General features: G+C 33.4%; 1 protein-coding gene across 3 annotated transcripts in view; it reads left to right on the forward strand.

Moving 5' to 3' along the window:
* WDPCP (WD repeat containing planar cell polarity effector) overlaps positions 1-15,943 on the forward strand; it is a 350,773-nt gene that overhangs the window by 312,524 nt on the left and 22,306 nt on the right. For all 3 annotated transcript variants that reach the window (XM_024752967.1, XM_024752968.1, XM_024752966.1), the window contains 2 exons: positions 3,089-3,152; positions 15,494-15,580. In XM_024752967.1, the coding sequence (XP_024608735.1) occupies positions 3,089-3,152; positions 15,494-15,580 (151 nt within the window). The remainder of the gene's footprint in view (positions 1-3,088; positions 3,153-15,493; positions 15,581-15,943) is intronic.

Raw genomic sequence — 15,943 nt, forward strand, 5'->3', positions numbered from 1 at the left:
ATCAGTAGTTCCTTTGTAGGTGATCTGTCTTCTCTCTGGCAGTTAATATCTTTTTATTTTTGGAGTTCTGCAATTCCATTACAGATGTCTATAATTATAGATTCTTTTCAATTTATCCTGCTTGATATATATTGTCCCTCTTGTGTTTATTGATTCATATCATTTATCAGCTTTGGAAAATTCTCAGCCTTTAACTTAATTACCTGATTAGACATGTTAGACTTTTCCATGTTCTCTGTATTGATAATCTCTCTTTATATTTATTTCTCTGTACATTTTCTATAATTCCTTACTTACGCCTCTTTTACTTCACTAATTCTCTCTTTGTGACAAATTATTTAACTCCAGTTCAGGTTTTCATTTCCAAAAGTTCTATTTTATTTCTTAAAAGATCTACCTGGTAATTTTTTTATTATGTCCTGTTGTATGCTTATTTTCATGGTTCCATAATTATTTTTAAATCTTATGCTGAATTATTTTATATTCTAACTTTAATAATTCAGTGATCTGAAATCCCTGGAGAAGTATATCTGTTGTTTATTTTCTAATTTTCCATCACAGTAGCTTGTTTTCTTTTGTATTCAGTGATCTTTCATTGTGAACTCATACTTGTTTTATTTTAATTTATGGCAGTCCTGATGGCTTCTATCAAAAGTGCTTTAATCCAGACATGAATTTTCTTTTTATTTTTTCTACCAAAGTTAGGGGCACTAATAACCTGGGGTCATTTTAGCCCATGTCTTAATCAAAAGTCTCAGGCTTAGCCCCTTTACCTTGAGACTTGTTCAGGGCTCAGTCTACTGAGGGTGATGACCCAGAGTAGTTCTGCCTTTTTTCCCCCCATTTTTGCTCTCTGCTCAGGGATCCTTACTGTAGTTTCAATCAAGGGACTTTGGTTAGTTGGTTATTTTTTTTACTGAGAGTGTGGTACCCTTGGAAGTTTCCCTTTTTTTAGAGTCCTGTGTTGTACTTTAACATATATTTTTTAAGCAATCTAGTTGGGGAGTGCTCTTTGATATTTTTGGTTGAACATACTGCCAGACACCAATGCCAACTCTTTCATTTTATCATAATGTTAATCATTACTTCTCACCTAGAATGAAGAGTACCTTCTGATCTGTCCACCTTAATTTCATATTTCCCAATTTCAATTAATCATATATATGGTTGCCAGATTTATGTATCAGTGGATATATTAGACATGTTAAATTTGAGTTTCCTGGAAATAAAGAGTTTGGAGCTCAGGAAATAAATGGATTCTAGAGATTTATGGGTCATTGATATAATTATCAATGCCATAGGAGTGGGTAAGGTTACTGGGGAAAACTTCATGGAGTAGGCAAAGAAAAATTAACTTAAAAAGGAGAATAAGAAGATGAATTCTAAGAATTGAGAAAACAAAGAATGAATCTCCAAATGCAAGGAAAGAGAGGGTTTCAAGGAGGGGAAGTTAGTAGGGTCAGATATGGCCAAAAGGGCACACAAGATAAGAACTTATCTTTAAGTCTGGATAATTTATTACTGCTAGAAAAGTTTCATTGGAGTGGCAACAAATGCAAGATGGCAGTGAATGTATGGAAGAGTAGTACAACTTGCTGATCCTCTGTCTTCTTCCTCATTACATCCCATTTCCACTGTATATATAATGAATCATTCAGCTTCCTGGAACAAAAATAAACACAATTTTCTTCTGATCTTCCATAGTTGAAAGGGATTCAAGCAAATACTGGAGATACTAGTAAGTAGAGCCAGGGAGGAGATGGGATAACAGTAATCAAACACAGCATGGAAATTGTGAAGTGTTTCAGGTTCTGGACCTACCAGCTCATATGGAATAATAATAAGCCTTGTGTGTTTGAATTTTAATTATATTAGCTATTTCACTAATAAATGTATGTACTCTGTCCATAATAATTTATATTCTACATTTCTGACACGTTTTATTTGAAATCTATATTTTTTAAAAATAAATTGATTATTAGTTTATTTTTGGCTGCGTTGGGTCTTCGTTGTTGCATGAAGGCTTTTCTCTAGTGGCATGCAGGGGCTACTCTTCGTTGTAGTGCGCAGGCTTCTCATTGTGGTGGCTTCTCTTGTTGTGGCGCATCATTATATTTTATACCATTTTATTTCACAACATAAAACAGAACAGAGAACAACTTGGTTATTTATGTTCTTGTTTCTTGAGTCAGAAAGACTGACAGTTATATGTAAGTCTCAACATTTAGACAAAATAAAGATGAACTTTCATTCCAAAATCCTGTGCAAATTGTATGTTCATGACTTGCTTTTCTCTCAGGATTTAAAAATGTCTACAGAGGTAATTAATTTAAACTGAAGTTCTCATGTATTTTAGCCTAAAATTAAACTTTCACAAAGATAATTCTCAGTTTTACCTCAAGGAAAGATAGGATAAAAGAATAGAAAAGTAGTATCTTAAAAAAATACTTATCCGAAAAAAAGGGGATATTTGTATACATATGGCTGATTCACTTTGCTGTACATACAGCAGAAACTGACACGGCAGTTTCAGTTTCTGAAAGAAACTGAAAAAAAAAACAAGAAAAAAAATCTTAGAAACTATTTATTATTTTCATTTACAACAGAGGAGAACGTATTTTTTCCAAACTCACAAATATGAAAGTTTTGTAATAATGCAACATTTGACTTCTTAACTTTTACCTAAGAAACATGAAAGTATAATTATATGATTTATTAATTGCTCTTATCCTGCTATATTCTCCATATCCCCATACTTTTCTCTTACATAACAAAACACAACAAAGTAAAATATAATGAGAAACATTATTTCCTAAGCTATCATTTCTCTACATTCAGCAGCACCTAATCTGGTTATGTTTATCTTTGAAAGTTGCACTGAACACCTCCACAGGGCTGTGTGCCTCAGCTCCTCCTAAGTACAATAAGAGTTCACATAGGGAAGATCCCAGCAGGCAAAGTCCCTCCTCTTTGAGAATATTTTTCGTATCAGAATAAAAACAGTAACACATAAGTAAATTAAACAAACTGATCTCTCCTCTTCTGTAGTTTTGTTCACAGCATATAACATTTCTTTTCTACCTTATAGGTACCAGAGATTTGAAAAGGCATTTCTGTTAGCTGTTGACATTGGTGCTCGTGACCTGTTTATGGTGAGTCATTCCCAGAGATGATTTTGTGCCTTCAGTTCTAAGGCTGAGTAAGTTGTCAGCTTTTGTGACCATTAAAAAGGATTAGTGTCATTTGTGCCTTCGACACATGGTGGGAAAGTATTATTCCATCCTGGCTTGCAGCTCTGCCTTCATGAAACTGGTCAGTAGCCATCTAGTCTCTTTTGACATTTTCCTTGCCAGACCCAAAGGGTTTTTTAAGTTTTCTAAGAATTTATAATTCTTGAACGTTTCTCCTCATGTACGTTGATGTGAGGGGATGACACCTTTGTATCTAACAAGCTTAAATGTCTTTCTAATCCATTCTCTAAAGAAGTACAGCTTCAGAAACCAGGACATAGGGCAAAACATGTCTCCTAGATCGTGAATGTGCTCAGTTTGTCCCTTCAATTTTAGTGAGAAGTAACATATTATGAATGTTCTCACTTGTATTTTTAAAGTATCCACAGTGCAAAGTGGATCCAAGAGGATATAAATTCAAATATGCTTTAGTCCTCCATTTATTAGCTACAGAACAGTAAAATCAACCAGTTTCTTACAGATCTTTGTGCTCTGTATCAGGTTCTTATTTTATAAGATCTTTCACCACAGCGTCCAGTGGGATCAGATAAACAAAGGTGGGGTTCCTGGTTTTCCAGCATATTGTGGTGTGCTCCACAGAGATTTCACTGTTGTCAATGAAACAATGAAGCAAAAGCTTCTTGAAAACAACAAAAACTTCTGGAAGGCTCTTTTACCTGAATCTTCTGCACAAATGAAGACATTTTGTAGTTTAAATTAAGCTTTGATGCTTTAGATGTTAATATGGGTTCATGACTTTGTAATGAATTTGTTATTTAAATTCTAATTTTGCATCATTCAGTTAAATTGTGCTTTCATTGGTCATACTTCACATGTGTGAGCCTTTTGTTGGTCATCTGTATTTTATTAGGTCAAACTGATCAGGCATATTAGTATATGAAGGGAACATTTTATTATTTTCACCAAAGTCTATGCATGCAGACATCACAGTGTCAGAAATTTAATTACAACACCTTTTAGATTTTCTGACCCCAGTGACTTTCACTCTTTATCTCCACCTTCTCACCTCTGACACTACTCACAAGTAAAGGTAGATTTTCTTCATATTTCTTTATTTTTTTTATGTCTATAGTCCCAGTCTTTTTTCTAGCAAAGAAAAGAACTGAAGAGATGAGTATTTAAATATTTAGTGTCTGGTAAACTTTCTTTCTCAATGTATTATTATATTGCTCTGTAATTTTTGCTTCTTTGGCTATTAATTAATAAATAATCATCAAAGCCATCTTATAATTTTTTTTCAAATCATATCTGTTTCAGCATTTAGTCTGTTAGGCAGTAACAATATAAAGAAAGTCTCCATGTTAGTTTAAAGCCAAATAGGCTTTCTGCTGATAGGCTAACCCTAACCCTAACCCATAAGGATATTTACTAGTAAAAGGTAAAAACCTAAAATAAGGGAATGAGAGAAATAGTTTTACTTTCCTTTTTATTTGTAAAAGTGATCAAAATGCTACATCCTTATTCTTCCTATGTAACTTTATTTATAGCCCAAGATTTGCCTTCAGGAAGCATTAAGAGCCTTAAGAGAGCATTAAGGCCTTAAAGCTCCATTTAAGGTCATGATTCTACTGTATACATTTGAAGCTCCATATTGAAATTGTCTAAAGAATTTATCATATTTTCTAATAGGTCACATATTAGTATTTAAATTATCATCTAGCCTATATACTGAGAAATATTACCTCTTTGAATTTAAAATTTTTTTAAATAAACAGGATTATTCCTACATGTAAATTATCTTCTCCCACCAAGATATCTCTTCCTTAAAGAATAAAAATATGACCACATTGAATGCAAAGGGGTCACCAAAAAAGCATAATGGTTAACCTGAGAATATTCTTTTTGCATTAGCATCTATCAGAGATAGAAGGATAAAAGACATATAGCATGATATCAATAGGCCTTGAATATTAAAAAGTCAGGATGTGGGTACTGGACCTGAGGAAATGGGCCAGAAAGGACCTCTTTGTCTGCTTTACACTGTAGCCTAAGTGAACATCTTCTAAAATTAGGGTCAGCAACCTATGGCCTGCCAGCCAAATCTAGCCCCAAAATGGCTTTTTACAGTTTTAAATCACTGAAAAAAATCAAAAGAAAAATAGTATCAAAACACTTTAAAATATATATTAAAAATACATGATAGTGAAATTCAAATGTCAGTGTCCATAAGTGAAATGTTACTGGAACACAGCCAAACTGATTTATGTAATGTGTATGACTGCTTTACTCTATGATGGCAGAGTTGAGTGGTTGCAAGAGACTATGTAGCTTGTAAAGCCTAAAATATTTCTATCTGGTGTTTTACAAAAAAAGTTTGCAGACCCCTTGTCAAAAAAATCATAATTTATAATTTCACTCCTCTATTTAAAACCCTTTAGCAGCTTCTCGTCACCTTTGGGATAAATTCTGACTCCTTAATATGGCATCTAAGGTCCCTCCGCTCTCACCTCTCTGCTTTCCAGCTACATCAGCTTTCTTTCAGTTCTGGGAAATGTACTGTACTCTTTATTATATCCAGACCATGTTAAGGAGTTTGGGTTTATCCTTACCCCAAATCAGCAAGGTGTAATGGGAAGGTGTAATGGTAGATACATGGAATTTGGGTCATAAGTTGTCTTCAAGATCAGTAACTTTTGAATTTTTTAAAATGTATATAAATGACGATAATAATATAGTACCTACCCATAGGTTGGGTTTTTTAATTGAATAAAAGCATCTTTGAATTCTGTGGTGCTTTATAATTTTTAAGTTTCACACAGATGATTTCATGTAATCCTATAATAACCCTTTGTTTCCCTTCACTCCTATATCGCCCCTCCCTATTTCCCTCTCCCCACTGGTAACCACTAGTTTGTTCTCTGTAAGTCCGCTTCTTTTTTATTATATTCACTAGTTGTATTTTTTAGATTCCACATATAAATGATTTCATACAGTATTTGTCTTTCTCTGACTTACTTCACTTAGCATAATGTCCTCCAAGTCCATCCATATTGCTGCAGATGGCAAAGTTTCATTCTTATTTATGGCTGAGTAGTATTCCAAGGTATATATATAAGACACCGTCTTTATCCATTCAACTGTTGATGGAAACTTAGGTTGCTTCCATACCTTGGCAATTATAAATAATGCTGCTATGAACATTAAGGTGCATGTATCTTCTTTGACTTAGTGGTTTTGGGGTTTTTTTCGGATATATATCCAGGAGTGGAATTGCTGGTAGTTCTATTTTAAGTTTTTTGAGGAAATCCCATACTGTTTTTCACAGTGGCTGTACCAATTTATGTTCTCAACAACAGTGTATGATGGTTCCTTTTTCTCCACATCCTCACCAACATATGTTGTGGTCTTTTTGGTGATAGCCATTCTGACGGGTGTGAGGTGGTATCTCATTGTGGTTTTGATTTGCATTTCCCTGATTATTAGTGATGTTGAGCATCTTTTCATGTGCCTGTTGGCCAACTGCATGTCCTCTTTGAAAAAACTGGCTATTCAGTTCTGCCCATTTTGTAATTAGGTTGTTTGGTTTTTTTGATGTTGAGTTGTATGAGCTTTTTATATATTATGAATATTAACCCCTTATTGGTCACATCATTTGCAAATATTTTCTCCCATTTAGTAGGTTGTGTTTTCACTTTTGTGTATGGTTTTGTTTGCTGTGCAAAAGCTTTTAAGTTTAATTAGGTCTCACTTGTTTATTTTTGCTTTTGTTTCCTTTCCTTTTAGGAGATGGATCCAAAAATATATTGCCATGATTTAAGTATTCTGCCTGTTTAGGAGTTTTATAGTATCTGGTCTCACATTTATGTCTTTAATCCATTTTGAGATTGTTTTTGAATCTTAGTGGAGATACTGTATTGGAAGTACTTTGTAAACTAGGAAGTACTAAACAGATATTATGTGTCATTACTATTAAGAGAGAGCAACAATTGTTTTTACATGCCAATTGCAAGAAATAATGAAGACCTGAAACGGCCTGAATTACATGAATATAAAAGAGAAGATATTTTGTAAGCAAAATCAATATGATTCAGTAAGCCCTTAGATGAAAATGAACTATTTAGATTATGAGTAATTAATAATATAATAAAAAACAATACCATAAAATATAAAGAACAAAGTAAAAAAAAATCACTTGAAATTTTCTTATCCAGAAATGAACATCCTTTAAAATACCTCTATAAATGTACACACGTACTAAACTTACTTATAACTAGTTTTTTTTCATTCATCAATGTTATAATGACAGTTTTCCATAAAAATAAATATAGACCTATATCACTACTTTAATGGTTACATTGTATTCCATTTTATGGGTGGTACTGACATAAAAGCAGGCATATAGACCAGTGGAACAGAATAGAGAGCCTAGAAGTAAACCCATGAATATACTGTCAACTGCTTTTTGACAGGGGCACCAAGAACACACAATGGGGAGAGGATAGTCTCTTCAGTAAATGGTGGTGGGAAAACTGGATATCTACATGCAAAAGAATGGAACTGGGCCCACTCACAAAAATTACCTTATACCACTCACAAAAATTAACTCAAAATGGGTTAAAGACTTACATGTAATACCTGAAAGCACAAAACTCCTAGAAGAAAACATTGAGAAAAAGCCACTTGACATTGGTCTTGGCAGTAATTTCTTGGATAAGACACCAAAAGCAAAGGCAAAAAAAGCTAAAATAAATATGTAGGACTACATCAAACCAAAAAGCTTCTGCCCAGCAAAGGAAACAAACAAGAAAAAGAAAAGGCAGTCTATGGAATGGGAGAAAATATTTGCAAATCATATATCTGATCTGGAGTAAATATCCAAAATACGTAATGAACTCATACAACTCAATACCAAAATTCAAATAATGCAATTTAAAAATGTGCAAAGGACCTGAAGAGATATTTTTCCAAAGAAGACATACAAATGGCCAACAGATACAGCAGTCGTCAGGGAAACGCAAATCAAAACCACAGTGAGCTATCACCTCACACCTGTTAGGATGGCTTTTTTCAAAAAAGACATAAGATTAAAAAATGTTGGCAAAGATGTGGAGAAAAGGGAACCCTTGTACTGTTGGTGGGACTGTAAATTGATACAGCCATTATGGAAAACAATATGGAAGTTCCTCAAAAAATTAAAAATAGAACTACCATATGATCCGGTATTCCCACTTCTGGGTACATATCCAGAGGTAACAAAATCAATATCTTAAAGAGATATATGTACTCCCATGTCCACTGCAGCATTACTCACAAGAGCCAAAATCTGGAAGCAAGTTATATGTCCACTGACATGAGTGGATGAAGAAAATATAATACATAGAAAGATATATATATACATACATATATATACACATACATACACACACACACACACACACACACACACACACAATGGAATATTGTTCAGCCAAAATATGAAGGAGATCTTGCCATTTTCTATAACATGGATGAACCTGGAGGGCATTATGCTAAGTGAAATAAGCCAGATAGAGAAAGACAAATACTGTGTGGTATCAGTTATATCTGGAATCTTAAAAAGAAAAAAGCTGATTTCATAGAAATAAAGAGCAGAAGGGTAATTGCTAGAGGCTGGTTAGTGCTCTTTCTGTATTGTTTTTAAAATCTTTTATTATCCCAAGGTCTTGAAAATATTCTCCTTTTTTAATCTTCTAAAAGTTTTATTATTTTAATGTTAACAATCAAACCTATGATCCACCTAGGTATGGCTCAAAGTTAATTTCTGTCACATACACACACACACACACACACACACACACACACACATCCAGTTGACCTATGACTGTTTATTAACAAGACTGTCCTTTGCTTAGTGCTTTACATGGCCACCTTTGTCATAAATCAGGTTCCCATATATACGTTTAAGTCTGTATCCCTGTACCAAGACCAGTCTTAATTATTGTCCTTTTTAAGTATTTATATCCAGTAGCATAAGTCTTCCAACTTTGTTTAAATGTGTTGTTCTTATTCTAACTTCTTGTGATAGATGCTTAAATCATGGATTCTTTTAGGCTTTATTTTCCAATGTATGCATTCAAGGGGATAATTTCCATTCAAGCATAGCTTTGTGTTCTGACACTTTATGTCATATTTTTCATTATCATTCAGCTCAAAATATTTCTAACATTTCTGTTGTGAATTCTTCTTTGCCCATGGTTTCTTTAAATTTCAACTAATCTCAAACAACACACACACACCCCTTAACCTACTGTATTATGTCAACCCTTTGAAATTGGTTGAAACTTTCTTTATGGCTCATTATATGGTCAATAGTGAAGTTTCCATGTTCATTGAGAAGAATATGTACCCTACAGTTTACAGTTGTTGGGTACAGTATTCTATATAAAATCAAGTTTGTTAGTCATGTTGTTCAATTCTTCTATATCTTCACTCAGACTGATGTATTAAAAATTTCCACTGTGATTGTGGTTCTGTTTGCCTTTTTTGTTATTTTATTTGTTTTAAGGCTGTGTAGTTAGGTGCATGCCAGTTTAGAACTGTTATATTTTCTTGGTATATTGCACCTTTATCATTATAAAACATTCTTCTATTTTTTAGAAATGTTTGCCTTAAAACCTACTTCATATCTCAAAGTATACCTCCACCAGCTTTATTTTGGTTTGTGTTTGCTTATATCCTTCATATATCATAATCCATGTTTCCTTATATTTAAGTTGTATCTCTTGTAAGCAATATAGAGTTGGATATTTATAATCAACTCTCACAAGCTTTGTCTTTTAATTGGAACATTTAATTGAAGTATAATATAAATAAGAGTAAAACTGTTTCTTTTCTGTATGTCTGACTTATTCTATGTCCTTTAACCATCCTTGGCCTTCTTAGTATTAACTATATTCCATTCTTCTCTTTCATTAGCGTATTTTTTTCCTCTTGACTAATGTCTTTTTGGTAGGCCTTTTTATTGTTCCTGTTGTTTGGGGGTCATTTAGTCTTATCTCTTTCCTTTTTTAAATTGCATTTTGGACATAAGATATTTAAAATTTAGTCATAATTTGAGGCTGTATATGATGTTATTTTCCTCCAGAAAGAATTTATTTTTGTTTCTGGCAAATAATTAGGGTAAAGGTTAAACAACATTTTAATCTATTCTGGAGTTGAGTTTATTTGAAGCTGAATTTCAGTCTGAGAGGTGGTTTATTTCCACTTTATACTTACCAAGAATGTAGCCCTTCAGGAGTCCCAGCTGAAAGCTCTGCCTCAGCAATCTCTGAAGTATAACTTTGTACTTTTAGCCCAGTACCTGAAACTCTACCTAAAGCTCTGTGCAGTTTCTCAACTTTTCAAACACTACTTTCTGCGCAGTTTCTCAGGCTCTTGGCCACCAATTACAAATTGGCAAATGCTTTGAAAGCAAAAGCAGCACCAAACATCAGGCTTATACCTCTCTGGGCTTTGCTTTTGTCTAGGAACTTGGGTCTTTCAGATACTCACTGTCTTGGTAGGTCTCCAGTGTCTTCAAACAGAATTTTAGAAATTATTTTATCCAGCTGTTCTAGTCATTCTCAGTAAGAGTATTCTCTTTTATATCCTTATCTGGATAACTGGAATCAGAAGTTCTGCAGTATATTTTTGGAAGGTGAGTGAAGTGTTAAACTTGGCACTAGCTGCTTTCCAATTCTGTATAACTCCCTGCAGTGTGCTATTATGTTTGAACTATTAATCACTAAGAGCCTTAAATGTGACAAATTCTACTTTTAAGCATAACATGTCATCAATTTTATGCCCCAAATGGATCAAATGAAATTTTATAAAATACTGCATACTAGGGTTTATCACTCAATTAAAGTAAAAGAACTAAAGAGAAGAACCTAATTTTTTCCTATTTTAACTCATTTTCAAGAAAGTAAAAAAAAAATTTACAGCTCTTCAAGTTCAAGAATTGTTTTAATCTTGTAGGATTAATAATGCAAGTCTCTCCTTTGATAACAGTAGGAGATATTTGTGATTATGCCTGCTTAAATTTATAGTCTGTCTTGCTTGAGGGCATGCAAGTGCTTTATGATTATCAGGAACAAAATCATTACAGCTCAAAAAATTAAAGAAGTTAACTTTTCTTAATCATCTGCAAAGTGCCAGGCATTATGCCAGAGGCTTTACATGTTATCTTATTTAATTTTCATAATAATCCTAACTAATAGAATTATTATACCTATTTTATAGTTGACAAAACTGATAAGGAAAACTGAAAATCATGATTCAAACTCAGATGTGTTTGACTCTAAACTCCATGTCATTTCCAATTATACCAAACTGCTTATATAAACAAAAGATTTGGAAGTTCTCCAAAAGTTAGCAATTTGTGACTTGATAACTACCCATAACTAAGTCTAAGAAAGCTATTGTTTCCCTTTTATTTTTTATGAAAATGCACAAAGATTTCAGCAAGACTGCTTATTGTAGAATGACAATCTACATGACAATCTGATCTTGCTTGAACGATTTACAGAACCCCAGCTTATTGGGGAGATGATTCATCCAAATTAAGTGCTCTTAAAGTTTGTCTGTAGTAAAAGGGAAGCATCTGTTGTGTGCAGTGAATATGAAAAGGATCACAGAAAAGTAGCACCAATTGCCTATTTCCCTATTTTCTCATTCATGTCTCCAGGTAAGAACATTTTCACATGTTTAGGCATGATTTTCTTTCAGGTAGATGTGGTTTATGCTAGTCATCATATTGATAGATCTTCCAGAACTATGAATCTACTCTTTGAGAACCCATCTGCATCTTGGGAGACACAAAGAAGAGTTGTATCGTAGAGTGTCATGTGAACTGGACAGGTGTAACACTTTTTGTGTCCATCCCCAATCTCTTGTCCTTTAGAAAAGCATCAGCTTCTCATTGGTCCCTATAGTTCAAGGCTATTTCTTACTAAAACCCAAACAAAGAGAAATCATGATATAATTAATATTGGCTCAACTGTTTTAAAATATTACTGGTGAGGTAAGGGAAGGGGGAATCTTCCACTTCCAGCCAATGGAGACATTGGTTTTCAGACTTGCCCTCCTACTGTGAAACTGGACAAAATATATGAGACAACTGTATTTAGGCAGTGGACAATAAGGACAGCAGGACCATGATTCCTCAAAAAATGGAGAATACACAGATGAGCCCTGTATACAACTTCCAGAGCAGAGACCAGTGATATCACTCAGCTGAAGAGCCAGAGATAAGAGTTCAGAATTCAGGGATGATGAGGGGTCTAAAGTTTGTGGGGCAAGATACCAGAAAGGGAGAATCTGTGAAGATTCTGTGAAGAATCTGTGAAGAGTGGGGACCCAGAAGTCTTCATGGTGGTTCCCTTTGGGTCCTTGATGGGAGAGTAGGCTGCAAGTAGACAAGGCCTATCAAAGAGCCTCTGCTGTGACAATGAGAGTGAATGGAGAGGCTGCAGAGTGCTGAGACATGCTTTAATTCTGGTTCAGCCAAAGTGAAGCAACCTCACTGAGCATTTATATGAAACCTCAGAAATGCCATGCTGTAAGAATAAGGACCACATACTAAGACTATTTACAAAACTGAAATAGATCTGCCTTTAAATATCATAAAACCAATTTGACAGGATCAAAAGAATCTACCGCATATTTAGTGCCTTGCCAGTACAAAACTCAGTATCCTTTAAAGAAGGACAATATAATCCAAACTCCCTGAAATGTGACATCCACAATGTCGAGCATAAACAATGTTGCACATTACTAGGTGTGTGAAGAAGCAGGGAAATGTGATGTATTATGAAGAGAAAGAGAAGCTAATAGTAACAGACGCTGAGATGACCCAGATGTTGAAATGAGCAGACAAACACTTTGGAGCAGCTATTATAAATATGTTCAAGGATTTTAAAAGAAAAGAAGAACATAATGACTGAATATATAGGGATTCTTAGCAGAGACATAGAAACTATTAAAAACCATGGGGGGAAGAATTCTAGAGATGAAAAATATGAAATCTGAAATCAAAAATTCTACTTAGAAAAATAATAGACACTGTATAATAAAGGATTAGTGACTTTGAGGATAGTTCAATAGAGATCATCTAATTTGAATAAAAGAAAGAAAAATATTGCAAAAAATGAACAAGAACTAACATGTGAGACAAAGTCAAGTGCTCTAAAATACATGTAATTGGTGGAAAACATCAGTCTACAGATCCAAGAAGCTCAGTGAACTCTAGATAGAAGAAAGCTTTACCCAGGCACACAACATCTTGGCACAGCATATCCAGACTATTGAAACCAATGATGAAGAGAAAAGTCTTTAAAATACCCAGAAAAAAAAAATTACATAAAATGATGAGCAACTAATAGGAATTATCGCTGACTTCTCATCAGAAGCAATGATACCAAAAGATAATGGAACAACATCTTTAATGTACTGAAAAATTCAAAACTCTCAACACAAAATTTTATATCTAGTGAAAATTACCATAAAATGAGAATGAAATAAAGACACTTTTGAATAAATGAAAGCTGAGACAACTCAGCACAAACAGACCTGCACCATAAGAAGAATTAAAGGATATTCTTCAGGCAGAACAAATATGATGCCAAATGTGGATATACATAAAAGAATAAAGAGCTCTGGAAATGGTAAACGTGGATTAATAATAAAAGTATTTTTTCCTCATGCCAAAATTTCTTTAAAAGATAACTGTTTAGAGGAAAATACCAACAATACATTGTGGTGTTTATAACCTATGTAGATATGAAATGAATGACACTAACATCACGGGGGTTTGGGATAAATGAAATTATACTGCTGTAACGTTCGTACCTTTTACCTGAAGTGGTATAATATTAATTCTAAGTAGACTGTGATAGATTAAGATTGCATATTGTAGTGCCGAAAGGATTTTCTTAAAAATTTAAATAGATATGCAACTTTAAAAAGTCAATAGAGGAAATTTAAAAATACATAAAAAATACTCAACCCAAAAGAGGGGAGTACAGGAGAACAAACAGAAAACAAATAAGCAAGATGGTATACTTAAACCCAAACATTTATAATTACATTAAATTCAAATTAACTGCACACTACAATTAAAAAGCAGAGATTGAAATTTTTTTTTAGTCCAAGATTGTGTAACTGGATAAAAAGCAAGACCTAATTATATTCTGTGTATAAGAGAAACACTTCAGTTATTATGACACAATAAATTGAAATTAAAAAGATGTACCATGCAAACAGTAAGGTATCAGACAAATTAGACTTCAGGACAAAGGAAGTATTACTAGAGACAAAGAAGGACACTTGTGATAATGAAAGTTCAGCAGAAAGACATAATTCTAAATGTTTATGTACAAAATAACTGAGTTTCAAATATGTGAAGCAAAAGCTGACAGCAAAAAAGAGAAATAGACAAATGCAGTAATTCACAGAACAAGTAGTAAAAAAAAAAAAAAAAAAATCCATAAAGATTAGTGAACCTTTTAACCAACTTAAACCTGACAGTTTTTGAATCCACATCCAACAACTTTAGAATGCACGTTCTTTTCAAATGTATGTGGAATATTCACTAAACAGACTATCTGCTGGTCCATAAAATAAGGCACAATACACTTTAGTAGACTGAAATATGACACCAAAGGAATTAAATTACAAGTCAATAACATTCATATATTTACAGTTCCCAACTATTTGCATATTAAACAGCGCTTCTCTGAAAGTCTCATGGATCAAAGAAATCACAAGAGAAACTTGGAAATATTTTTAATTGAATTTTAATGAACATACCAAATGTATGGGATGATTATACAGGCGCACCTCGTTATATTGCACCTCCACTTTATTGTGCTTTACAGATACTGCATTTTTTACAAATTAAAAGTTTGTTGCAACCCTACCTCAGGCAAGTCTATCACACACACCATTTTTCCAACAGCATTTGCTCATTTCATGGCTTTGTGTCACATTTTGGTAATTCTTGCAATGTTTCAAACTTTTTCATTATTATTATATTTGTTACGGTGATATGTGAACAGTAATTTTTGATGTTACTACCACAACTCACTGAAGACTCAGATGATGGTTAGCATTTTCTTTTTTAGCAGTAAGGCATTTTAAAATTAAGGTATGTACAATGTTTTTTAAGACCTAATGCTACTGCACACTCAATAGACTACAGTATGGTGTAAACATAAATTTTATATGCAGTAGGAAACCAAAACATTCTTGTGACTTGCTTTATTGTAATATTCACTTTATTGCAGTGGTCTGGAGCTGAACCCACAATATCTCCAGAGTATACCTGTAATCCATTACATAAAATGAGGCACCCTGACTCCATACTGATACAAGTAAGTACACAAATAAAGAAAGCCATTTAATAAATATAAAAAGAATGATAAAATGAAAAGAAAATCACAATTTGGCAAACATCATAGTAATAGTTGAATAAGGCAACAGTCATTAATGAATGCTGTAACTGTGAGAGAAAGTTTCATGAGATACATAGTCTCAAAATATTTCCCCACAAAATATGTATTATTTACAAAAGGAAAAAGTTACTTTACAGTGGAGAAGGCTGGTAGACACCATGTTAATCAAATGATCAAAATGGAGCAAATAAAAATAATTTGCTACCTTATATATTGTTATAAGAACACAACAGCCCTTCTGTGGCTTTCCTGCAAAAAAAAGTGCAAAATCTGGATCTAATC

This window comes from Neophocaena asiaeorientalis, unplaced genomic scaffold (genome assembly GCF_003031525.2).
Source record: "Neophocaena asiaeorientalis asiaeorientalis breed wild unplaced genomic scaffold, Neophocaena_asiaeorientalis_V1.1 scaffold100, whole genome shotgun sequence".
NCBI classification, from domain to species: Eukaryota; Metazoa; Chordata; class Mammalia; order Artiodactyla; family Phocoenidae; genus Neophocaena; species Neophocaena asiaeorientalis.